This window comes from Saccostrea echinata, unplaced genomic scaffold (genome assembly GCF_033153115.1).
Source record: "Saccostrea echinata isolate AGI-Se365-2 ecotype Australia unplaced genomic scaffold, CSIRO_AGI_Sech_v1 ptg000056l, whole genome shotgun sequence".
In the NCBI taxonomy this organism is placed as follows: Eukaryota; Metazoa; Mollusca; class Bivalvia; order Ostreida; family Ostreidae; genus Saccostrea; species Saccostrea echinata.
Genome location: NW_026889805.1, coordinates 3,987,657 through 4,012,719, shown reverse-complemented (window position 1 = coordinate 4,012,719; position 25,063 = coordinate 3,987,657). Strand labels below are relative to the sequence as shown.

Below are 25,063 nucleotides of genomic sequence, written 5' to 3'. Positions count from 1 at the left end.
TCTATATCCGTATAAACACGGGTTCCTCGCGTCATAAACGTTCGACGTAATTTCTCAGTCACGTCACAAAGGGTCGACGCGCAATCAAAGGATCAAACACGTGCCGTTGGGTTTGAAAAATAAAACGTTTCACGCGTTAAAGATTATAATCAGGCAAATATAAAATATGAATAAGTCACAAATGTAAATATAAGTAATAAGGTATCATTTTAAAACATCTATCGGGCTATAAATACGGGTTGGTACGAGATCAAATTTACCATAAAGCCCTTCGGGCTTTATGGAATTTGATCTCGTGACCAACCCGTATTTATATCCCGATAGATGTTTAAAAATGATACCTTATTTCTTAAATAAAACGTCGTCGATATATTTGAATGTCGAGTTGAAGGCTACAGCACGTGTTTTCTTCTTCTCATGTAGATTTTTTTTTAGGTTGTCATTTTTTTCAGACACATATATATTACCCCCTCCCCCATTTTGAAAAATGATGCTGAGTCTCTGATGATGAATGGTCAAATTTTAAAAACAAATGCATTTTCTTCAAAGTCCTTTGAAAATCATTGTAAATATTTTCAATTCATTTAACAGATTCACCAGACATCCCCGGCCTCCTAAATATTTAGCTACCTATAATACGAGCCCAGGCAGACCCGTTTACAAGTGGGAGGGATTAAAATAATCGATGCTACGATAGTGCCTCTTTGCAGTCTAGCTTTGACGAAGGCCTAAGCATTGCTTCAGCAAGGCTTTAACAACGGAGTATCCTAAAATTATAGTATGCGGCCCCAGCACGCTTTCGGAACTTTATGTCTTCACCGAGATGACTTTAAACATTACAAACATTGTTGATGTTTGACGTGGTATGCCGTGGCGTATGGTGGTTCAAATGATCCAACTTCATCTCAAGTTGCCAATGTGAGCATATGCGAAATGGATATACATTCTGAATAATCTTAGAGATGAGTGAAAATGCAACCTACGGAACGTTACAAAATGGTATTTTTGATAATCACTTTACACCGCAAACTGTCAACTGGAAATTGTTAGATCTTGTCGTCTGTATCAGATACAGGTTGTTATAATCTCTCATTATGATGACTGTAATGTCGGAAAGTGATGACGATCTACTCGCTGATGAAGGTACACCTTTTCTTGCCCAGTTCTGACCACGCCCCCTGTCTATTCAGCACTGAAAATGCATGAAAGAATGCAATCAGCATGTCATTTTGCTTTTGTTTGTTCGTTGAATATGTGAAGGAAATAGTACAGTTAGCACTCTCTGAATTTACCAGTACTTTAATTAATTAAATAATTAAGAAATTGAATTTAATTAATTGATAAGTAACAATAGTTACTTCCATTCCTGTTTCGACTCGATTTATCGATCCTGTGAACTTGAAATAAAAGACACCACAGAATCTGTGACATTTGTTTCAGATTTGGATGTTTTACTGACTAAAGACTATAAAGGTCAACTAACAACAAAATTGTTTGAGAAATGAGATGAGTTAAGCTTTTCCTTCATCAACTGTCCTTATTTATGTAGTAATATTTTGCTATGACCTGCACATGATATGGGGCTTATTTCTCCCAACTTATTCGATACTCAAAAGCATGCTCTGAGTATGTTAAATTTTAACCAAGGCAGGATGCTGACAAATAAGTTGTTGTCATGGGGATTTCAACAATCTTATTTAAGGTCATCCTTGGGTCATATTTTGACTGACATATTTCATACTAATTGTTAGGGCGCTTGTTTTATACTAAATTTGACTACAGAATATTCCAGATACCTGATCAATACAAAGGGCTCACAGCTGGTGTAACCAGTTAACAGGGGATGCTTACTCCTCCTAGGCATCTGATCCACCTCTGTAATTTCCAGGGGTCCGTGTTTTATGCCCTGTTCACAGATTTGTATTGTTTGTAGGTTTTTTTAGATTAATCACTGTTCATTTATAATCTTCATCTCTTTCATTTTTATAATGAATATAGCAATTGATTATAGGCCAACCCTATATGCACCCTGTCTATGCTATCAGAAATCTGTGTACATGTTTGAATTTATCTGTTGTCATTACCAAGGGAAATGCTTGGTCCCTTTAGTTTTTCTGTGATAGTGACTAAACTTATTTATATCTTTCAGACATTTATTCTTTTTCAGGATGTTCATTTCAGTCAGCACATTTATGAAGTCTAGTCTTTATTGTTGATATCTCATATAATATTTTGTTATACTTTCATGTTAAATAGTCAAATTTGATTGATTTAAAAAAAAAATGACATTAAAAAGAACTATTACCCTACCAGGTGCGTAAACCATGCCCTCCGGGTAACATTATATAATATAGCAGCGTATGACAATGCATGAACGGGTAACAGTATAAAAATTGTTAACTGCGCATAATGTCTGTGAGTATGGTTCACTGTGGCTTTTTCTTTTAAATGCATTCTATATAAATTCAGTATAACAAAAAAAAATTACATGTTTATTTAGAACATGTGAATTGTTATCCCTTGAAAAAAATAGTAAAGAAATGCTAGTTTACATTTTGTTCATTGAATAAGATCTTGAGAAACATGCCCCCAGCTTTTTGAGCAGTCATGCAGTGCCAATGATTTTCTCCTACCTGCACTTTTGATAAATACACATAAATAGGGATATGATAAGTTGTTCATGGATGGTTGATTCCACCCCTCCCCCTTCCTCAGCTCTGAATGTTTAGAGCTATCTGCTTTAGCATGTTTAGGTTTATTCCCACCTATCCAGATCCAGTCACCTGTAAAATTTTTCTGTATTTTGGCTGAGGGGAGACACCATATAGCCACCCTGCTTTAGATATTCACTGTACAAGTAATATATTTTCTAGATAGGTAAATAGCTTTTAAAGTAAAATTCAAAATGCTCAGAGAGATACAAATGTCTTTTGTTCTATATACAAGTTTCATGATATTATTGGTAGAAACTTTTATTTACATGTCTTGTGTCTTAATTTTTAGTGGAGCTTACATAAGATGTATGGTGAATTATTTTGATGTTGATGTTCAGTTTTTAAAGACATTATCATACAATCACATGAAACATTTCATAACTTGTCATTTGATCGGGGTTTTTGTGAAGGTCTACTTTACACAATTAATGTTTTAATCAATTTGAGCTCAGCAATATGTGACATATTTGTTGTGTATGTGATTATCTTATCAGTACATTTTATTTTTACTCTGATACGTGAAGTTATAAATATGTACAATGACATCGTGAAGTTATAAATATGTACAATGACATCGTGAAGTTATAAATGTGTACAATGACATCGTGAAGTTATAAATATGTACAATGACATCGTGAAGTTATAAATATGTACAATGACATCGTGAAGTTATAAATATGTACAATGACATCGTGAAGTTATAAATATGTACAATGACATCGTGAAGTTATAAATATGTACAATGACATCCTACATATTATAATTTCATGAATCAGCTACGGTAAAAATAAAATGTGAAATTGTAAATATGTAAGATGTCATCATACATATTTATAATTTTACGAATGCTACAAGCAATTTGTTCCTCTAGAGGCTACATTCATCTAAGAAATAAGATTTTAAAAAATTCTTTGTTATATTTAAAGAATAGTCTCTTTTTCGAGTAACAGTCAACATAATTGATATTCATGATATTAGCTCTGAAGAAAAATATTGATGGTCATTTACTTTTACTATTGACTGGCAAATAGAGTTTTCTTTAATTTTTATTGATGTTGATTCTTATTAGTAGATTGATTTATCGTGATGTAATGATACTGTTGCGACTTGCAGAAAACATGATGTCACAAAAAAAAAAACTAGGGTACACAATCATGGCTAGATTTGCTAGCACCTCTGAATCAATCAAACTGCAGATGATGCATGGGTGAGAAAAACCCGGATCCAGCTTTATTCATCATTGATTACTAACATTTATCAATATAAATATATATATACAGGTATCAAGAAGATGTTATGCTTGAAATGCTTAATAAACAGGTACACACAATGTTGTTATACCAGGAGGGGGATATTTATATGTTGCTGGTTAAATGATCTTTCAATTTGAACAGAGCCATCAAAGATATATTGACTTGTTCAAGTTCACAACTGGACAGCTTCAGTAACTAGAAATACACTGAACAAGTAGTCACTTAGTCATTTCATCTGCAAAACAAAAATATGTGTTGAATTTGAATTTTTGATGTTTAACTAAAACAACAATTCAATGACTAAACAGATTCAAAAGAAGTTTTTGGGTATTATGTCGAAATATTAAAGTCACATGATTTTTCTCCAAGAAACTTTGAAATTGAAATATAACAACGGTGACAACGGGAATCATTCTTAAAAACTAAAATCTTTGGCTGTTTGTTTGTTTGTTTTTTTTTGTAAGTAGGAGGGCTAGACATGATGAAATTCAACTCAATTTTTTTATCAGGCTAAATTTGTAAAAATTCTGAGTTTTATGCAAAATTCTTTCAAATTTTAAGACAAATTATTAGATATCCTAACAAATAGAATGTCCATAAAACCATCATAACTCTTTCTTATGCATGTCTTCAACATGGTGGAAATTTAATTGATTAATTATTCATGTGATTGTCAAATCTGTATGAACTGTCAAAAAATGATTACATGAAATAATTTGTGTTTAAAATTCAAAAATTGTATAAAAAAAAAAACAAAAAAAAAAAAAACAAAAAAAACAAAAAAACAAAAAAAAAAAAATCCATTGCTCAAAAGATCTGCACATGTAAAAATGTGTTTTTAGGCAAAGTCACGTTTGATTGAATTCTTTGCTTTTGTTTAATTATTTTTTAAAGGAATATTCTAGTACACCTTGGCAGAAATAACCTATGAAAATTCAATCATTTTCTTCAACTATTATAGAAATTGTATAGAAGTTTTGATGATTGTATATGGCATTTGCATTGAATCTTCATAGAGTCAGTGTCCTCAAGTTATAGAATCTGGTAGATTCATTGAGCTGCATGTGTCCGCTTGTTGATAAACATATAGCACATTTTATGATGCAATAAGATTTACTGTGTGGATCATAAAGTCCATGGTATATTTTATGATAATTGCAGATCAGAACATTTTTTAAAGCTTTAATGCATATTACTGAATTTTATGCTGGATTAAAAATTGATAAACATGAAATGTTAGAAGAGTATGTAAATCACATGTTTAAATATCCACTTACTGTTTAGAGAATAGAAATTTTATATTACCTTATCTCGATAAAGTGGAGATGAGCTAATACATTATCAAGATACGAGCATTACAAAATAAAAGCTTTGGTACTCAGAGTACTGCATCTATAAATACAATGACTTTGTATCTGGAGTTGTGTCACACCAGCAATTTTTGGCTCTGTAGGCTACAAGTCCTCTACAGTAATTGATATATTAATTTTTATATTGAGTACATGTATTATGAATGCTTTAAACTAGTTTTAAATCATCTGTAAATATGTACCGGGCATCTATTATTCTTTGAAATAGTAATTATATTCATAAAAATTACCCTGCTCAAAAACCTGTTTTGTCTCCCTGTGGTGTGATGGGGACAACATTTCATCCTGGGTAACCTATGTTAAATTTTGGGAAATGCTTTACATTGTTTTGGAAATTAACTAATAAAGTTTTTGGTACTGAAAAGAAAAATTTTCGTTAATGCAATATCATATTTTGGTAAAGCAAAACAGCAATAATGCTACCCAGAACATATGTATTTGTAAATTTTCAAATGATTACCCTGTTCATGTTGAATCTTGGTATCCCTTGTGATAGTGTGTTTGAGGTCCCTGTAAATGTGGATGCATTAATACTAATATTAATAACCTATTTTAAAAAGTCACTGTATTTTTTTTTAATACTTTGAAGTACATGGGTTAAATTGGGATTATATGTTCTATTTTTTTGGTATCACTAATTATTTACTGAGTAAACAAAGCAGTTATTTTATAGTAAAATCAGAGGACACAAGAAAGCACAGTTCATTTGAATTCACTATAAAAATTCACAACTTTTATTGCATGTTGTAAAATGGTTATGACTGTGTAGTGATGTGTCGAATGATTCTTTGAGTTTATAGACCCAATTATTCATAGGTTTGAGTTCCAGTTAATAGGCATGTCTTGAATAAGTATAAAGCTATATTTTGTCACTATGATCAGCCAGCACATGATTAAAACAATTAAGGTCTTTATATGTGTGATGTATATTGATAAAGTATTTTTGAAGTAAAAATTAAAATGGTTAATGGTAAGTATAAAAACTAATTTTTTATGATTAATGAGCATCTAACTTTATCTCTGGAAAAGAGACTGTGTACAATATACGAGCTTATATATAGTTAATTATTCATGCCATACTTTTTATTTTCCAATGTTTACAAAGTAGTAGTTAATCGAGCAAGTTCTGTGTCCATGATTAAAATAAATTTATAGTTTAGATAATATATTTTGTTTTGCTGCAGATTCTACTTTGATAAAGGGAGACAAATCAGGAGGGAAACATGGAGATGGGAAGATAAGTGGAAAAGCATGGGGGCATGTCAAGGTCAGACTTAATAACAATGAATGGAGAATCTTTAAAGAGTTTTAAATATACAGTACAGAAAAAATTAAATGTAATTACACATATTTTATCAATATTTTTCTGAAATTTTGATTGCCAAGCAAGCATGTTTTGTAATTATTTAGTCATTCTTAGAAACGATAAACTTTGTATGCAGTGGAGTCTAGCAGTTTTTTTTAAAATGTAGAACATAATGACCCGCTCCCAGAAATACCCCAACAGTGTGTTCTTCATCTTGGGAAATGAATTTTGTGAGAGGTTTTCTTACTATGGCATGAGAGGTAAGCTAAACACAATACAAGTATTAGTTTTCCTAAAAAGCTTGTCTGACTTGAGCAAATTTATTTTTACCCGAAGAATCAAGAAAAGTTAAATCCAATGTAATCAACATGACTCTGAGTCATGAAATGAATTCTTCTGAGCACTAAGAAACAAGAAAAGTTCAATTCAGAAACGTGGACATGAGTTTATTGTATCAGAGACGTGATTCTATATACATTATATTATTTTTAAATTCTTTTTTTTTCATGGACGTAGGAACCGGGGGGGGGGGGGGGGGGGGGTTTCGGGGACCGTGAGCTCAATAATTTCGAGGATTTATACATAGCTACTTTATGCTTGTGTCCCCTGAATTATGTAGATATTAACTTTGGATAATTTTTTTTATGCCCGATAAGGAATTTTTCCTTTATTGTGTCCACCCGAAACTGAAATTTTCTGAAATTTATTCCAACGGGCTTGTTAATGAATAGAAAGATATAACCAGTGCTTTTGAAAGAAAAAGTTACAACACATAAAAATCTAAACATCAATTGGTGAACAATTTTGATAATTAAGAAATGTCTTATTAAAAATAATAAACGTGTTTCAAATGAGCTAATATCTTTGCAATTAATTTAAAGCAAAAGAATATTCAACATCTATCCTTCACTTTGATATTTTTTTAAACTATGAAAAAATGAAACGTCTGCTAATTATGAATATGTGTAGATTTATAAAAATTCTAAAGGTAGAGGGACATAGTGCATGCATTGAAAATAAACATCCAATCAGTAGTTTATCTGATAGTGTTGACCTGACCAGCTTCATTCCTTCTGTTTTTGCTGGACATGAATGATGCAATTTTCGAGAATGGCCAAATGTTATGTAACCTGTAATGTATAATGTGATAATAATGATATCAGCTCCAATACTCTGGCTTGTTTGGGTGTTTAGCATGTTTCCTTTACTCCACATGCTCGCCAATTAATAGTTTAGATAGTATGAAGTTTCCAAGATCAAGTTATCACAAGAATTCTATTGAACGACTTGACCAACAAGCCTTGGCTAAATCTAATACTGTCTGACGCCATGACGTCAGACAATTAAGGTCCATGTAAACAGGCAATGAAATGCATAATGAACTAATTGTGTACTGACATCTCTTCTCAAATCATCCTTGTTACAGAAAACATCAGATAGACAATATGACAGTGTATAAGAAAAAATGAGTTCTTCAACAAGACTTCACTAATCTGACAATATAAAATGGTCTGTAAAGAAATAGATAAGTTCTGTTGCAAGACTTCAATCATGAGCATATTTCAGAATCCATATTCATCAGCTTCTGACTGCTGTCTCCATTCAGTTAATGATTTTCAAGAACAAAATTTCATTTTGAAAGGGATTTTCATTATAAAATCTCTTTAGTTCACTCCTTTTAATCCCTGAGATTTGTATGATTTCTGTCTGTTTATGTAGCTGTCCTGATCCTGTACCTGACTAAATGGCTGGGATTCAGTGAAGATGTGGGGACCTCCATATTTCACTCCTTTGTCATGCTGTGTTACTTCAGTCCACTTTTTGGTGCCATATTGGCTGACGGATACATTGGAAGATACAAGTAATCATATATATACACAGACATGTTGGAACTTAATAATTCACACTTTATTTACTATGCTTAAACATTATCCATAAATCCATAAGGGTACATGTACACAGTGTTTTTATTACATATTTGTATACTTATAAAGCTGTTGTGAATGATGTGTGCTGGATAATACAAGTAGCTTACATGTATAACTTATTTGATGATGGTGATATTATGTAGTTGATATGATTTCAGAACTATACTGATTGTGTCTCTGGTTTATGCCACTGGTAACTTAGTCATGGCCTTCACTGCTCTACCTCCCCCGGAATGGTATGTGGTTTACTATATTGTAATATACATCTCTAATTATAACAGAATACCTGTAATATCACACCTGTCTTTACTAGGTATGGTCCAGCCATTGGCTTGATTCTCATTGGTCTTGGTACTGGTGGAATTAAACCAAATGTGTCATCATTTGGTGCTGATCAGTTCAGGGCAGACCAGGTAACTGTGTTCTTAGAGGCATGTAGTGAGGGGTTTTAAAGTTCTGATAACCCAAGATGATTAAAATATTATGTGAAGTTGTTTGGAAATATTTCTTACTTTCTGAAAATATAGCTAGATATTTTAAGCTCACCTCAATAAGTCGCGATGAACTTATGCTGTACTCCCAGTGTCAGTGTTAGCATTGGCTTCCTGGTTAAAAGTTTTAGGAGCAAGTCTATTCCTACATTACTATAAGTCTTATCTGGACCAAACTTGCGTGGATGATGCATCTTGCGATGTATACAACCAGACTTGCCTCAGATGCAGGATCTGACCTAGATTTTGTTGATGACCAGGTTAATGTTTTAGAACAAGTCCAGTAACTATAAGCCCTACCTGGACCAAACTTGCAAGGATGATGCTTCTAGGGATGCACACTACCAGACATGCTTTCAATGCTGGATCTGTCCTAGATTTTCTAGATGAGAGACCAAATTAATTTTTTTTATGAGCAAGTCCATTCCCAAGTAACTATGAGACATATGGTGATCAATGTTGCAAGGATGATGTATCTAGTGATGCACACTATCAGGCTTACTTTGGAAGCTGATCTTAAGCAGTTACATTTCAAAATAACTAATAAATCCTACCCCTACCAAACTTGCATGGATGATTCATCTACAGATGCACACATCAGTACATTCATTTGGTGTGAGGCTTTGCCTTACAGTGTACTTCTAAATAATATTTGTTGAGGTGAGCTTTCGAATCTTTGATTACTTATGTTTTTATCTATAATGTACTCAAATCTTACATAATTTGGGGAACATTTTTAAAATTTATTTCTAGGAAAAAGAGAGATACACATTTTTTTCTGCTTTCTACTTTTCAATAAACCTGGGAAGTATGCTGTCTATTGTTCTGACTCCAATATTGAGAGGTTTGTTGTTAACAGACGAGGATCAAAATTTATGATTAATATTAAATGTAAAATAAGTAATGGACATGTATGTTAACATGCCTTGTACCAGATTCCAGATTATACACTTATATTATTAATATTATTCACTTTAAGTTTTTTAGTAAGATTTTTACTTTCACTTGTATTTTGTAATTTATTTCTTTGTTACAGCTGATGTTAAGTGTTATGGCAATGAATGTTATCCTTTAGCCTTTGGAATTCCAGCAGCATTAATGATTTTAGCCACAAGTGAGTACTAAACAATCTATGCAAGGGAAATGAAACTAAAAACAACCTTAATTCATAGAACTTTCTTTATCAAAGAGTAATGGTTGAAAATCATTCATTGCATTCAAAAATCAAGTAATTCCATTATTCAAATTCTGTGAATTAATATTTCCCATCATAAATGGCAAAACATTAGTTTTTAAAGCACTGTATTATTTTCCTTAGTCATTTTTATTGCTGGAAGCAGCCTATACAAGAAAGTGCCGCCATCAGGAAATCTGATAGGACGAGTGTTTAAGTGTATATGGGTAAATTTGACTTTATTTTTTTGTAAGAGATTCTGTGAAATTTTGTAAGTCTCTTTTGCTTAAATTTCATTGTTTCATCATTTGCTTTAAAATTTTCGTAATTGCTAAAAAATTTATTTTAGTAAGTGGAGTCTATCAAGTTTAAATTAAATCAAAATATTTGCATTCTCTCTGTTTCCTCCCACAATGAACCTGCACTCAGCAATTGCATTTATAGGACTGTAGATGCAACATCTTCTGCTATGAGTGCATTATTCATTTCTCACACTCGCACAGTACAAGCAACTATACTAATATAACGTGTTCAGAAGTATATGTAGGAATGTTTTGCAAAAGGAATAAATCTTAGTTTTTAATAATATCCTCCGGAAGAAAAGAAATTCAAAATGATTAGAATTACTGATTTATATCTCTAAAAAATTAATTTTGGTCAATGTATTTAATTTAAAATAAAACTTTTTACAAATTGAAAGAACTGCTACATCTTTAATTTTTCTGTTCATATTTATGCGTACTTTTTGTAAAGAACTATAACTCTTCACGCTAGGGTGTTTTACTTTCAAAAGAAATGAAATGTCTGTAATAGTATAACTATTTAAAGAACAATATCAGCTCTTAAAATGAATTTTAAGAACTTAAAAAACATAGTAAAACATTCTTAAGTTAAAATCAATATAAAAGCATTCTCTTTTCTCATCATACTGTTAAAATGTTAATTTTTCTCAGAGGGTTTTAGTACTTTGAATGATGACGTCACAGCTGCCTCAAAACATTATGAGAATATTTGAAGATGACATGGTTTGTATCCAGATAACTGTGGTTGAGATACAAATACTAGTAACTACCATATTGTCCATACATATATATATTATTTGTGATTTATTGGTGAAAAGGTGGATTAATCAGGTCTACTGATTTTATTATGTTTTTTCCTTCACTGGAAACAAGCAGCTGTGTCCCTTTGTAAGCCAGGATTTCCTCTGATATTCTTGACAACATCACAGAATGCAAATAAAAGTAATAAACAACGATTATTCAGTGAACATGGCATTATGAATAGCAATAGCTCTGCTGGCATATTTTCCATGATGCGCGCTATTGGTGGGGTGGTCACACTATACGATTTTACATTCGATTTACAGACGATTTTGACAAGAAATGAACAGGTACTTGTTTTTTTTTTTTTTTTTTAGATTGAAGTAGTTCTGATTATTGTAATAAACCTAAAAAGCATCATTATGAAAATATTTTTTCCCTTCATTCAGTTTAACATTACGTCATTTGCCCCATTATGACGTTGATGTTGACGTAATCTAGAGGTTATGTCTGAAGAAAACATACCGCATGTAAAGAACTTGTCCGAAGTATCTGATGTTTTCCAGGGTTCTTAAACTGACTAATGAAGGAAAATACATCTTTGTTTGTTTTTTTCATCTTGGCATAAAAAGATTTTAAAAAAGAACCTGCACTAGACTTTCGCTTTCAAGAAAGGTAAAATAGCTAAGTCAGAAAAGTTAAACTTTTTCCATTGACCAGCAGTTGACAAAACAACATTATTTGAAAACATTTGAAATATCGCCTTTTTATATTCACAAATTATTGTAAGTGAAATATTTACAGCCCATTGATTAGTATGTGTATATTTAAAATGCGTGGCTGGGTACACTGTAAATCAAATTCACCAGATGCTCCAATAATTAAGTTAATCAAAATTTTAATAAAAGTAACTTTTGGTAGGTAAGTAAAGATTGTTAACTACCTTCCTAAAAATATAATAATAATAAAATGATAAAAATTAGACTCAAAAACTTCCCTGATGATATGTAAACTAATCATACTTTTTTTTTTGGGGGGGGGGGGGGGTTCCAACTTCCAAGTCCAAGTTCAATTTATTCACTCAAACCAAAGTATTGGTACATGAGTTACAAAATTAATAACATACAAACATATATAGAGTAGTTAGAGGTACATGAACAATGCTACATCACGTCGAGGTGAAAGGAAATAAGGAAGATAATTCAAGGTGAAAAGACAGCAATAGTGTTTTTCAGTCTTTTTTTTTTTCGTTAGTACATGTAGTTCCGTGTATAAGGAGAGTAGGGGCGTTTACAGAGGCTCTTACTTGTAAGAGTAAAAATTAAAAACCTAATCTAGTTAACCACTTCATTTAGTACTTTTATGTGAGTTCTAAAAAATTAAAATCTACAATTTTAAATTATTTTACACGTTTACATATATATACATGAAATAAGTTGAATCTCTTGATGAACGCTGATATAATTAGAATCCGTGCAAATACTTAAAAAAACTACTTGTTCATATTATTGATAGGATTGGGGTGTTTACGCGGTGTCAAGTCAGAAGTATCTCGCCGTGAACCCCTAGCATACTGAAGTACTGATATGGTGTGTATGTACCGCAGATCTTAATTTACAGCAACATAAGCACATGAAAGATCTAATGTTAATTAGATTTATAAACATCCGTGCTGGTTTTAAAAGTAATATCTAAAACTTCTTTTTTTAAGATAAATGTGATGATTTGAATCAAGCTAAATCTATGATATTAAAAAAAAGTTTTTAATCATAAATTGGCATTCTATAAACACATGAATCTCCGTCCTCGCAAATTATGGTAATAAAATAATAGTTTATGACTTGTATGCTTTATATAATAAGCCATTTATAGCCAATAATTGCCATTTACTGGGTATCCTTATATTTTGTCATTTAATAATTTATTCATTCATTAGAGATGACAAAAATAAAGACCATTCATTTTGCGTCGCGGGAAATGTCATTGTGACGTCACGATTCTCATTGGAAAGTCGATTGAAAATCGGACGCCATCCGATTTTCAATCGACTTTCAGATTTTGCTTTTGACTTTCGAATTGGGTGGTCACACGGTACGATTTTAGTCGAAAGCAAATCGAATGGAAAAATCGGATGAAAAATCAAATGAAAAATCGCATCGTGTGACCGCACCTTAAGTTGTGCAAGTTTATCAGCAGTATGTGATTTAGCGTGATGTTTACAAATGTACTTTAATTACAATAACACACTTCTCATTTTTAGTATGGATTGTGTGGGAAAATAAGAAATTGTGGTGGCCCTAATAAAAAGGAACACTGGCTGTACTATGCAGAAAGCAAGTTTGAGGTTTGTATCTTCATTTTTTAACTTAATTTCATTTTTTTGTTAGAAGTTTTTGTGAACCAGTTCTTGGATACTGGATACTCAATACAGGAATTTATGGTATTTGTAATTCAATTTTCTTGTTTTAGATAGTCACATTGTGAAAAAATACATTTAGTTTGTTATTCACACAAATCATTAATTAGTTCTTCATGGGATTTCCTGACTTGTCTTTTGGTTGGTTACCGAACCCATTCCCAATTAAAAAATCAGCTATATCAAACTTTGGCTTTTCCTCTGTTTTTTTCCCAGTCATGTTACATGTAAAAAATACATTAAAAAATCCAATCTTAAAATCTGATTTGTCCAAATTCACAGATCTTAGTACCCGGAGAAAAAAAGAAGATTCTTGCACTTGAATAAAAGTTGTATGCATTTTAATCATCTTTGGTAGTAAAGTATTTTATGTTTTACAGTAAAACTCAGTTATAATGAACTCACTTATAAGGAACTTTTTATGAGTCCTGTAGAGGACTTTCCACTATGTTCCTCATACCAATATAAAGAATCGTGTTCATAAGGAAGCAAAATTCAAATTCCTATTGATTTCACTATAATCGAGTTTTACTGTATTTACAGCAAAAAGTTTATCAGAGAGGTACACGTTTTACAGAATGTGCTATTATGTTTAGTATATATAAGCTCTGTGTTTTATTTACAGCCAGAGTTTATCAGAGAAGTACAGATTTTACTGAAGGTGCTTTTTATGTTCATTCCTGCTCCACTTTTCTGGGCACTCTCTGATCAACAGGGATCTCGCTGGACGCTTCAAGCTGAAAAACTCAATGGAGACCTGGTATGGAATATTTTACTTATGTTCAACTAACAAGCTCATTTTTTAAAATTTAAGAGCAGATAATGCTCAGAATGATTTTGGTCAAATTCAGAATTTCATTGTTTTGCATTAAAGGCCCAGTATAAGAGAGGTATTCTTTTTGTTTGTTTTAAACTATCCATATATTCTCTTTCAGGGCATTTTTGGGACGCTAAAGCCTGATCAGATGTCAGCGTTAAACCCATTCCTGATTTTAATCCTCATTCCAATATTTGAAAAATTAGTGTATCCATGTTGTGAAAAGTGTCACTTTCTTACAAGGTATGTGTATCTGTTTAAAACATTGTCTCTTATTTATAACAGTTCTTTTGTAACAAAATTAAAAAAAATGTTTTTGAGAAGTGCAATAAATACCGGTACCTAATGTGTGGCACTGTCAATCTGACATCAGTTAAATGTTTATTTCCAGACCACTGCAAAGAATGTCGGCAGGTATGGTGCTAACTGTGATATCCTTCATTATGGCAGGGCTTCTTCAAATCAAAATAGAGGTCAGTTGTGTATGTAGAGGTTGAAAAACTAGATCTATTGTTTTATAGAATTTTAAAAAAGAGTGCAAAATGTATTATAGTTTTTATTTGAAGCATATATTTTATTATAACCATCAGTCCTGGTATAGTGTATAAGATGTAATACTGTGTTTTTAATTGATTGATTGATTGTGTGATGTTTTATACCCCATTTTAGTCACCATTGAAGCAGGCCTCTAAGTGGCCTCTAAAATATAGGCGCAAGCTGGCGCCTTATCAAAAAAATTTAGTAGCCAATGCAAATTTTTAGTCGCCAGGCAATTTTTCTAAGGCGCCAACTTTAAAAGTTAATAGAAGATAGGGACCCATGACGTGTCTAAGAAAACAAGACATTTCCACGGCTAAAAATAATTTCCCTTCTTTTAAATTTCCTTTTGCTTTTTCAGAAAAATTGTTATAAATGTGAAAATTTTAGGAAGTCGATGGTCGCCAAGTCAATTTAAACTGGTTGCCAAATTGGCAACTTATGAAAAAATTTTAGGCCCCAATCAAAAATTTTAGGCACCATGGCGACTAAATTAGTCGCCAATTAGAGCCCTGTGAAGGGCTTCAAATTTAGACCTTTACTTTGTACTCAGGGCCCTTGAGCAACAAGGGCTCTTTATCATGCCAATGCCTACTGTGACACAAGACCTCAGTTTTTAAGGTCTCATCCAAAAGACCCATGACTTTCACTTCAAAGTGCCAAGCACTTGGCGAAGGAACAGGTGCTATCTATTTTCTTATTGATTTAGGTTTGTCACGACCAATGCTTGAACCCACGACCTTCTGATCACATTGAGTTAATATGTATTTTCATTTATGAGAAACTAGAGGCTTAACCTTGTTCAAGGACACTGGCAGTTGCCAGATACATATTTTACCTCTTACCCAGATACATGTGTGTACCTCTTATCAAATTTTAGGCAAGTTTAGAATCTCCATTAAAAGGTGCAGAGTCGGGGGTAACCTTCTACAATGCTTTACACTGTGATATTAATGTAAAAATGGGAGGGGCACTTAGCTATGGAATAGCTCCCTACCAGGTGAGAATTTACTGTTATCCAGTGGCAAAGAAATATGCTTTATAAAATAAAATTTTACAAATATGTTTAATAATCTGTAGCATTTAAAAAAGATCATATACTGCATGTATTTGAAAACTATTAAACAATTTTAAAAATGACATACATGTACTTGTATGAATTTTTAATACAAAAAAAAAATTCCAGAAGAGTGAATACAAGGTGATAACTGCTGGTAAATATAAAGTTGATGTGAAATCGTGTCTTCCTTCTGTTTCTCGTGAAATGTCATTGGTACCTCTAAATGCCACCAGGATATTTGTTTGGTCTAAAGACAGCAATACAACTGATCTCAAGATAGTGAGTTTGAATCTTAAATATACCATAAAATGATGTTTTTTTTTGTGATTGTCCAATTTCTGCAGGAGTTGCTAATACATGTATTTCAATACATTTTCTTTGATTTTTTTTATGTTTGTCAGAAGCATTCTTGGAAACCTACATATGTGAATTACATTCCTATTCATGCAAACTCTTTCTTTTTTTTTCAGGTGGAAGACTTACATTCGCATCCATCAGAAGGGAATTCAAGGCTAAGGTAAACTGTTTGTTTGGGGGGTTTTGTTGTGCATTCTTATGATAATATTTCAGTCATATTGGGATACCACCAGTTGCTGGTGAGGGATCTTTTTCATGCCAGCCTTTACTGCGATAGTCCTATCTGAAGGAGTGGTCTCCACCTCCAGTAGTGGGATTTGAACCTGAGACATAAGGATCAGTTCTTTACTCCATGTATCTAGAGTGAATTGAATCCTTCATTATAACAAAAGTACCACTGTACATCATGTATTTATGATTGTAGTGAAAGAAAATATGTTCAGTGTTCTCATGATTGTACTGTCAGTTACCTTTAATACACTGTATGTCGATTGTGTTCTTCCCAAGATTTATCTTTTATTGTTATTTCTTATCATCGTGAAATGTTAAAAAAAAAAAACCCTCAATACAGAGCAAATATTTGGGGGACTGTATGCACTCCCGTTTTAGTAGAACACACACTAAGAGAAGCAGGTTCTTTAAGGAGTAATATTCTTTTTATGTAGTGTATTCAGTGATGCTTTGCCTGGTGCTCAGATAGTTGTTGTCCACTCCAGCCATCAAGGAAATATTTCCAATCAGTCGGGGGTTTTCTATCCTTCCTCGGAGCGGGAGAGACTCCCATTCCATACAATTGCACCTGGAAAGTAAGTTCTCCAAAATTAAAATTCTTAACGTATACATCACCCTTCTGACATGAAAGATAACTCTAGCACATTTAAAACAATTACAATCAAATCTTGATGGAGGCAAGGAAAAACTTTTAGATAACCGAGGATTTAGGATATTGAGGTTAAAATACATAGTGAGAAATTGATGGGGGAATTCCAACTCACTTTGACATATCTTTGATGTTCTAGATATTGATGTTTAAGATACTGAAGTTCAAATGTACATACATTTATGAAGTATATCCTGGTTAGAAGTTATTTTTGATGAAATTTTTACAAGACTGGCATGTGTTGCTATAAAACTATAACTACACGATTACAGTGTTAAAAAAAGGTGCAATAATTTAAAATTTATGTTTGATCATCATCTAAAATCATTTGAAATGTAAGTATTCAAGATGAAAAACAATTGGACATGTACACATTGAATTACAAAGTACATTTGTGGGTTCCAGACAAAGTTTACTCTGTTTTGTTGTTGTCAAGGTTTAACTCTGATATTCTGATATTTTCTTAGGTACAATATATACTGGCAGGACTCAGACAAAGGGAATTGGACCAAGCTTAACACTTCCATCACCATAGGACAAGGGGCTGTGTATAATTTATTAATAGCCAGAAATGGAACAAAGGTACACTGTAGAAAGCAATTTTTATTCTAATGAATTTCAAGATACATTATATACTATGCTTTTAAAAAGTGATGAAATATTTATACATGTATTTCTATTGAACTGATTTAAATTTCTTTTTTAAATATTATTGAGCATACTTCACACAAAGCCTCACTTATATTTATCACTTAAAATAGTAACCCTTCACTTTATCTGTGATTTTAAGACATGTAGTGTCTCTGTATCATGGAGATACTTCTAAAAATTAGTTTGATATTCTTATTTTAGAGTTGTAGCAAGTCATTTGATATGTGTAGTGTATCTATAATGTCAATAATGAACAGTGATTCTATCCTGTCATTAGAACCTTAGTTTTTCACTAGTTTGATTTTTTTTATTCCTGTATGTTTTGGAAGGTTGTGACCCATGTCTTGACCAGTGTAGAAGTAAACAATGTCTATTCTGTGGATGGTTCCTCAGTATTCTTTAGTTTATTCTTTTTATGCCGATTTTAGGTTGTGACCTGTGTCTTGACCAGTATAGAGGTTAACAGTGTCTCTATTCTGTGGATGGTTGTTTCAGTATTCTTTAGTTTGATCTTTTTATGCCAATTTTAGGTTGTGACCCATCTCTTGACCAGTATAGAGGTTAATGGTGTCTCTATTCTGTGGATGGTTCCTCAGCATTTCTTTAGTTAGATCTTTTTATGCCTATTTTAGGTTGTGACCCGTGTCTTGACCAGTATAGAGGTTAACAGTGTCTCTATTCTGTGGATGGTTCCTCACTATTCTTTACTTTGATCTTTTTATGCCTATTTTAGGTTGTGACCCTTGTCTTGACCAGTATAGAGGTTAACAGTGTCTCTATTCTGTGGATGGTTCCTCACTATTCTTTAGTTAGATCTTTTTATGCCTATTTTAGGTTGTGACCCATGTCTTGACCAGTATAGAGGTTAACAGAGTCTCTATTCTGTTGATGGTTCATCAGTATTCTTTACTTTGATCTTTTTATGCCGATTTTAGGTTGTGATCTGTGTCTTGACCAGTATAGAGGTTAACAGTGTCTCTATTCTATGGATGGTTCCTCAGTATTCTATAGTTTATTCTTTTTATGCCTATTTTAGGTTTTGACCCATATCTTGACCAGTATAGAGATTCTCTATTCTTTGGATGGTTCCTCAGTATTCTTTAGTTTGATCTTTTTATGCCTATTTTAGGTTGTGACCCGTGTCTTGACCAGTATAGAGGTTAACAGTGTCTTTATTCTATGGATGGTTCCTCAGTATTCTTTAGTTTGATCTTTTTATGCCTACTTTAGGTTGTGACCCATCTCTTGACCAGTATAGAGGTTAACAGTGTCTCTATTCTGTGGATGGTTTCTCAGTATTCTTTAGTTTGATCTTTTTATGCCAATTTTAGGTTGTGACCTGTGTCTTGACCAGTATAGAGGTTAACAGTGTCTCTATTCTGTGGATGGTTGTTTCAGTATTCTTAAGTTTGATCTTTTTATGCCGATTTTAGGTTGTGACCCATCTCTTGACCAGTATAGAGGTTAACAGTGTCTCTATCCTGTGGATGGTTCCTCAGTTTTCTTTAGTTTAATCTTTTTATGCTTATTTTAGGTTGTGACCCGTCTCTTGACCAGTGTAGAGGTTAACAGTGTCTCTATCTTGTGGATGGTACCTCAGTATTCTTTAGTTTGATCTTTTTATGCTTATTTTAGGTCGTGACCCGTCTCTTGACCAGTGTAGAGGTTAACAGCGTCTCTATCTTGTGGATGGTTCCTCAGTATTTCTTTAGTTAGATCTTTTTATGTCTATTTTAGGTTGTGACCCGTCTCTTGACCAGTGTAGAGGTTAACAGTGTCTCTATCTTGTGGATGGTACCTCAGTATTTCTTTAGTTTGATCTTTTTATGTCTATTTTAGGTTGTGACCCGTCTCTTGACCAGTGTAGAGGTTAACAGTGTCTCTATTCTGTGGATGGTTCCTCAGTATTTCTTTAGTTTGATCTTTTTATGTCTATTTTAGGTTGTGACCCGTCTCTTGACCAGTGTAGAGGTTAACAGTGTCTCTATCTTGTGGATGGTACCTCAGTATTTCTTTAGTTTAATCTTTTTATGCCTATTTTAGGTTGTGACCCGTCTCTTGACCAGTGTAGAGGTTAACAGTGTCTCTATCCTGTGGATGGTACCTCAGTATTTTGTGGTGACTGTTGGAGAGGTCCTCTTTTCCATCACAGGCCTCGCTTTTGCATACTCTCAGGCTAGTATTCCACTGCAATCTGGAAACATTTAAGAATCTTTTTTGAGAATGAATTATTTTTCTGATAATTTAAAAACAAAGCAGTGTTATGCATGCATGTCCTTAAACATAGTTAATATCTGAGAAGCAGAAAAAAATGTATATTTTTAGGTCACCTGAGTCACTCAGGTGACCTATTGCTATCTGTTTTCGTCCGTCGTCGTGCGACGTGCGTCGTGCGTCGTCCGTCGTGCGTTAACTTTTGAACATTTTTAACTTCTTCTCTAGAACCGCTCAACCAATTTCAATCAAATTTGGTATATAGCATCTATGGGTGAAGGGGAACAAAAATTGTGAATTTCATGGTCCCTGCCCCCCTGGGGCCTGAGGGGTGGGGCTAAAACCACCAAAAATAATGCAATCTTTAAAAATCTTCTTCTTTACTCCTGGACATCAAGCAGTCAAACTGTTGGCATCATTGTAATAAGCATTGAGCCCTCTACCAAAATTGTGAAATTCATGGCCCCAGGGTCAGGGGTTCTGGCCCCAGGGTGGGGCTATATAGATCATATAGTGAAAGTGCATTATTTCTTTGAAAATCTTCTTCTCTGCTCCTGGGTATTAAATAAAGTTACTAAGTACATAGTTATGATGAGTAAGAGTGCCTCTTCCAAAATTGTGAAATTCATGGCCCCAGGGTCAGGGGTTCTGGTGTTAGGGCGGGGCTCTATAAATTATATAGTGAAAAAGCATTAATTCTTTGAAAATCTTCTTCTTTGCTCCTGGGTATTAAATAAAGTAACTAAGTACATAGTTATGATGAGCAATAGTGCCTTTTCAAAAATTGTGAATTTCATGGCCCCTGGGTCAGGGGTTCTGGTGTTAGGGCGGGGCTCTATTGATTATATAGTGAAAATCCATTAATTCTTTGAAAATCTTCTTCTCTGCTTCTGGATATTTAATAAAGTAACTAAGTACATTGTTATAATGAGCAAGAGTACTTCTTCCAAAATTGTGAATTTCATGGCCCCAGGGTCAGGGGTTCTGGTGTTAGGGCGGGGCTCTATCAACTATATAGTGAAAATGCATTAATTCTTTGAAAATCTTCTCCTCTGCTCCTGGGCATTAAGATGATAAACTAAGTACATAGTTATGATGAGGAGGTGGGCCTCTTCCAGAATTATGAAAGCCATGGCCCCTGGGTCAGGGGTTCTGGTGTTAGGGCGGGGCTCTATTGATTATATAGTGAAAATGCTTTAATTCTTCGAAAATCTTCTTCTCTGCTCCTGGGTATTATTTAAACAAACTAAGTGCATGGTTATGATGCATAAGGATGCCTTTTCAAAAATTGTGAATTTCATGGCCCCAGGGTCAGGGGTTCTGGTGTTAGGGCGGGGCTCTATTGATTATATAGTGAAATTGCATTGATTCTTTGAAAATCTTCTTCTCTGCTACTGGAGATTATTTAAACAAACTAAGTGCATGATTATGATAGACAAGGATGCCTCTTCCAAAATTTTTAAATATATGGCCTCAGTTTTTGGGGTTCTTGAGGAGGGGGGGGGGTCTATTGATTATATAGTGAAAAAGCATTAATTCTATTAATTAATCCTGTCTGCTCCTTAGTGTTGAGCTGATAAATAAATTGCTTAACTATGATGAAAATGGGAGCTTCGTACAGAATTTTTAAATCTTGTGGTCCTAAGGGTCAGGGGCTCTGGCATAATGGGGGGGGGGGGGGGGCTTTTGATAATATAGTGGAAAAGTGTTAATTCTTTGAAGTCCATAGTTATGATGATGAGGGTAACTCTTCCAAATTTGTAAATTTCTTGACCCTTGGTCTTGGGTTCTGGTGTTAGGGTAAGGCTTTGTTGAATCTGTAGTGAAAATGCATTGTACCTGTGAAATTCTTCTCTGCTTCTGGGCATATCGGAAGCAAACTGAGTAAAAGTTTAAATGATATGAGTAAGCGTATTTCTACCAGATTTTTAAACATCTGGACCATTCGTCTAAGCATTCTGGTCCTGGGCAGGGCTCTATTAATTTGTATTCTACTGAGAGAAGTTATTCCCCTTTTCCATTCACCTTTGATAATTAATCACTGTAAATAATGTATTTGAAAGGTTAATAGAGTAAGATAATTATGCAAGATTGTTTATCGTATAATTAAAAAAGTACTTTCTTAGTTTTAATAATCAGGTAGACCTGTAAGTAATAGATAAATAAAAATGAGACAAAAATAACTTATCTTATTAAAAGTTCTTCTAAGACCATAAGAGAGGTCAATGCTAGAGGTCTTAATATGGGTTTAAAAATAGTACAGAAGCACTAACAGTTTGTTAATAGTCTGCATGGTGATAGTGTTAAGTGGGGGACAGATTAGAACTTAATTTATGAGTTGATACTGAATACCAGACTAATTATTTTGTTGATCCTGATCTTCCTACTTCTCTTGCTTTAGGGCAACAATGCTTCATCTATCAGTGTATTTAATTTCTAAATTGTTGTATTATACTCAGGTGACCGTTAAGGCCCTTGGGCCTCTTGTTTGTTTATTAATTTGACTTTTTTTTTTCAGGCCCCTATCACGATGAAGTCAGTGGTTCAGGCAGCCTGGTTGATGACTACAGCTGTAGGAAGTTTGGTTGTTGTTATTGTAGCTCAAGTTCAATACTTTACATCACAGGTAAGATTAAGTATTGATACTGACTCTCAGAAGTATTGTATACAGGGTTATTTTAGCCCCGTGTTATTTTCATCCTTTCACACTTGCAAACAATTTTGACCCATTTCAGATTTGCTCAGATTCAGTTGCAATTAAAAAGATAATGCTGTCATCTTTGAATTCGCCCCTTTTAAATTCGCCCACTTGGGACGAGGGCAAAAGGGGCAAAAAAAAAAAAATGGGCGAAAATTTCCTTGTATACAGTAATTGTTATAAATATAAAATATGACAGTGTATTTTTTTTAACTTACTTTACTGAGAATGCTTTAACAGCAGCATTGATCCAAATGTCAAAGCTAAGTTTTTGGATCCATTGTAATCCAAAATACATGTAACTGAAACCCTTACCCATCCATAACTTGCATGGATGATGCATACCACCAGTCATGCATTAGATGATGTATCTTACATGTAATGTGTATTTTTTTTAATGATGAATATAAAAGGTCTTAGACAGGATCTAATTTTTCCTCACATGTGTTGCATTTAGAGTTGCAGCTATCAGACTTGTTTTAGATAGTGCATCTGACCTATATTTTCTAGATAATCTACCAGATTTACACTGGTGGATTTATAGGGGCAAGGGGGGCTTAAATGTCCAATGATGTGCTTACATATGTATGAATATAAGGGGGCCAGACCCCCTGGTTTTATAAGTTTTCACACACACATCTGTTACACAAGTTTCTGGTTCTGCTCTGATTGATGGAGAAAATACATTTCTTGAGTAATAAAAAACCCTGCTTAGGCCAGACTTGCATAAATTAGGCATCTGTAGATGTTTTGTATGCTGCATATTATGATAATTTTCTAGGTGAGTAAATAGATTAAAGCTTTTAGAGCAGGTCATATTGCCAAGTAAATGTTAACTCTACTAAGATCAGTTACATGTATGTGGATAATGCATTTAGAGATATGTACTGATGGCCTTCTCTTAGATGCTCAAGTGACCAAGATTTTTCAAGAGTTTATAATGAAGGACATAATGATCAATGAAGAACTGCTTCTTAATGATTATTTATTTTATATCAAAGTTTGCCTTACTTAGATAACATTTGTTAAGAAGATTTTTGTAAGGCCAAACAAAAAAATATGTGTGGTTCTGGTTACACTTCCAAAAAAATTAGGGTAGGTAGGTAGGGAATTTTTTTTTTTAACAAAATGATTTTCTTAAATTTTTCTTACCTATCACTGCTTGCAAATAGCATTTCGATGTGGTGTGATAATATACTAGTCAATATTGGTAGGGGACACCTACATGCTAGCTTGCTTTGGATTTAACACTATTAAACACTCGCACTATGTTTTGCAAGGAGGCCGTCATTGCTGAAACTAAAACTTAAACTGGAGCCATTGATGGAAATCAGGGAAAATTCCAGAGAAAATATGAAAATTGCCAAAAAAAAAAGTTTAGGGTCGGGGGTATAAAATAGGGAAGGTCGGGTAACCGGAACCACACATATTTTTTTATTTGGCCTAATGATTAATTATTTATATATTTTTTGTGTAAATGTCAGAAATATCAGTTTTGATTTTTTTACAGGTGGCTGAGTTTATGTTCTTTGCGGCTCTGATGGCATTGGCTACCATTATGTTTATGGTCATGTCCTGTTTTTATACTTACTATAATACAAGTGGTCAGGGGAATGGTCTGGAGGATAAAGAAGATTTAATCATCAAGGAAGATAATGAAGACATTCCACTGAAAGATTCTAATCATCCTAAAAATAAGTGAGCATTCAGATTCTACACAAGGAATTTTTGATCGACTCAATGGTTCTTTGATGATTATTACTAAACAGTAAAAACAACTGTGTTTGTGTATGTTAGTCCTCAATTTATCTTACTGGAATATATTTAATATATTTATTTGACATTGTTCCTACAAGTTCTCTTTTCTGGTTTATATTAATATACAAATATTTTTTTAAAATAGTATTTTTATTAGTGATTTACATTTCTATGTATCAGTAGATAAATCAAAATACCATTTTTATCTTTGCACATAGGAGTCTTTGCTGGTACATATGGTAGTTTCACAGTGGTGCAATAAACAATACACACATGCCAAAAAGACAAAATTTATATTCATTTTTTAAAAACTGTTTGTTTTAAGAGTTTATTTATGAAGGTTGGAATGAGTATGTTATTTTCTTCCTCACTATATAATCAAGTAGCTTGCCATTT

General features: G+C 33.2%; 1 protein-coding gene across 1 annotated transcript; it reads left to right on the top strand.

Annotated features, from left to right (window-relative positions):
* The first annotated feature begins 1,076 nt into the window (after window positions 1–1,076).
* LOC133173826 (solute carrier family 15 member 1-like) lies at window positions 1,077–24,740 on the top strand. The gene is made up of 19 exons (XM_061308876.1): window positions 1,077–1,143; window positions 6,522–6,604; window positions 6,810–6,903; window positions 8,363–8,504; window positions 8,730–8,807; window positions 8,885–8,984; window positions 9,816–9,906; window positions 10,099–10,176; window positions 10,381–10,463; window positions 13,540–13,623; window positions 14,321–14,456; window positions 16,012–16,049; window positions 16,236–16,388; window positions 16,580–16,626; window positions 17,132–17,272; window positions 17,814–17,928; window positions 20,041–20,172; window positions 22,730–22,837; window positions 24,420–24,740. Exons 1-19 carry the CDS (start codon window positions 1,095–1,097, stop codon window positions 24,609–24,611), a joined length of 1,944 nt encoding a protein of 647 aa, XP_061164860.1. The 5' UTR covers window positions 1,077–1,094; the 3' UTR covers window positions 24,612–24,740.
* Window positions 24,741–25,063: the final 323 nt, after the last annotated feature.

What these genes read in the sequence shown, in the direction of transcription:
- LOC133173826 (XM_061308876.1), top strand. Translation starts at nt 1,095, where the DNA reads ATGATGACTGTAATGTCGGAAAGTGATGACGATCTACTCGCTGATGAA. An exon ending in ATTAATGATTTTAGCCACAA is followed by an intron (nt 10,177 to 10,380) that starts GTGAGTACTAAA and finishes TATTTTCCTTAG; the next exon opens with TCATTTTTATTGCTGGAAGC. An exon ending in AAAACTCAATGGAGACCTGG is followed by an intron (nt 14,457 to 16,011) that starts TATGGAATATTT and finishes TTAATGTAAAAA; the next exon opens with TGGGAGGGGCACTTAGCTAT.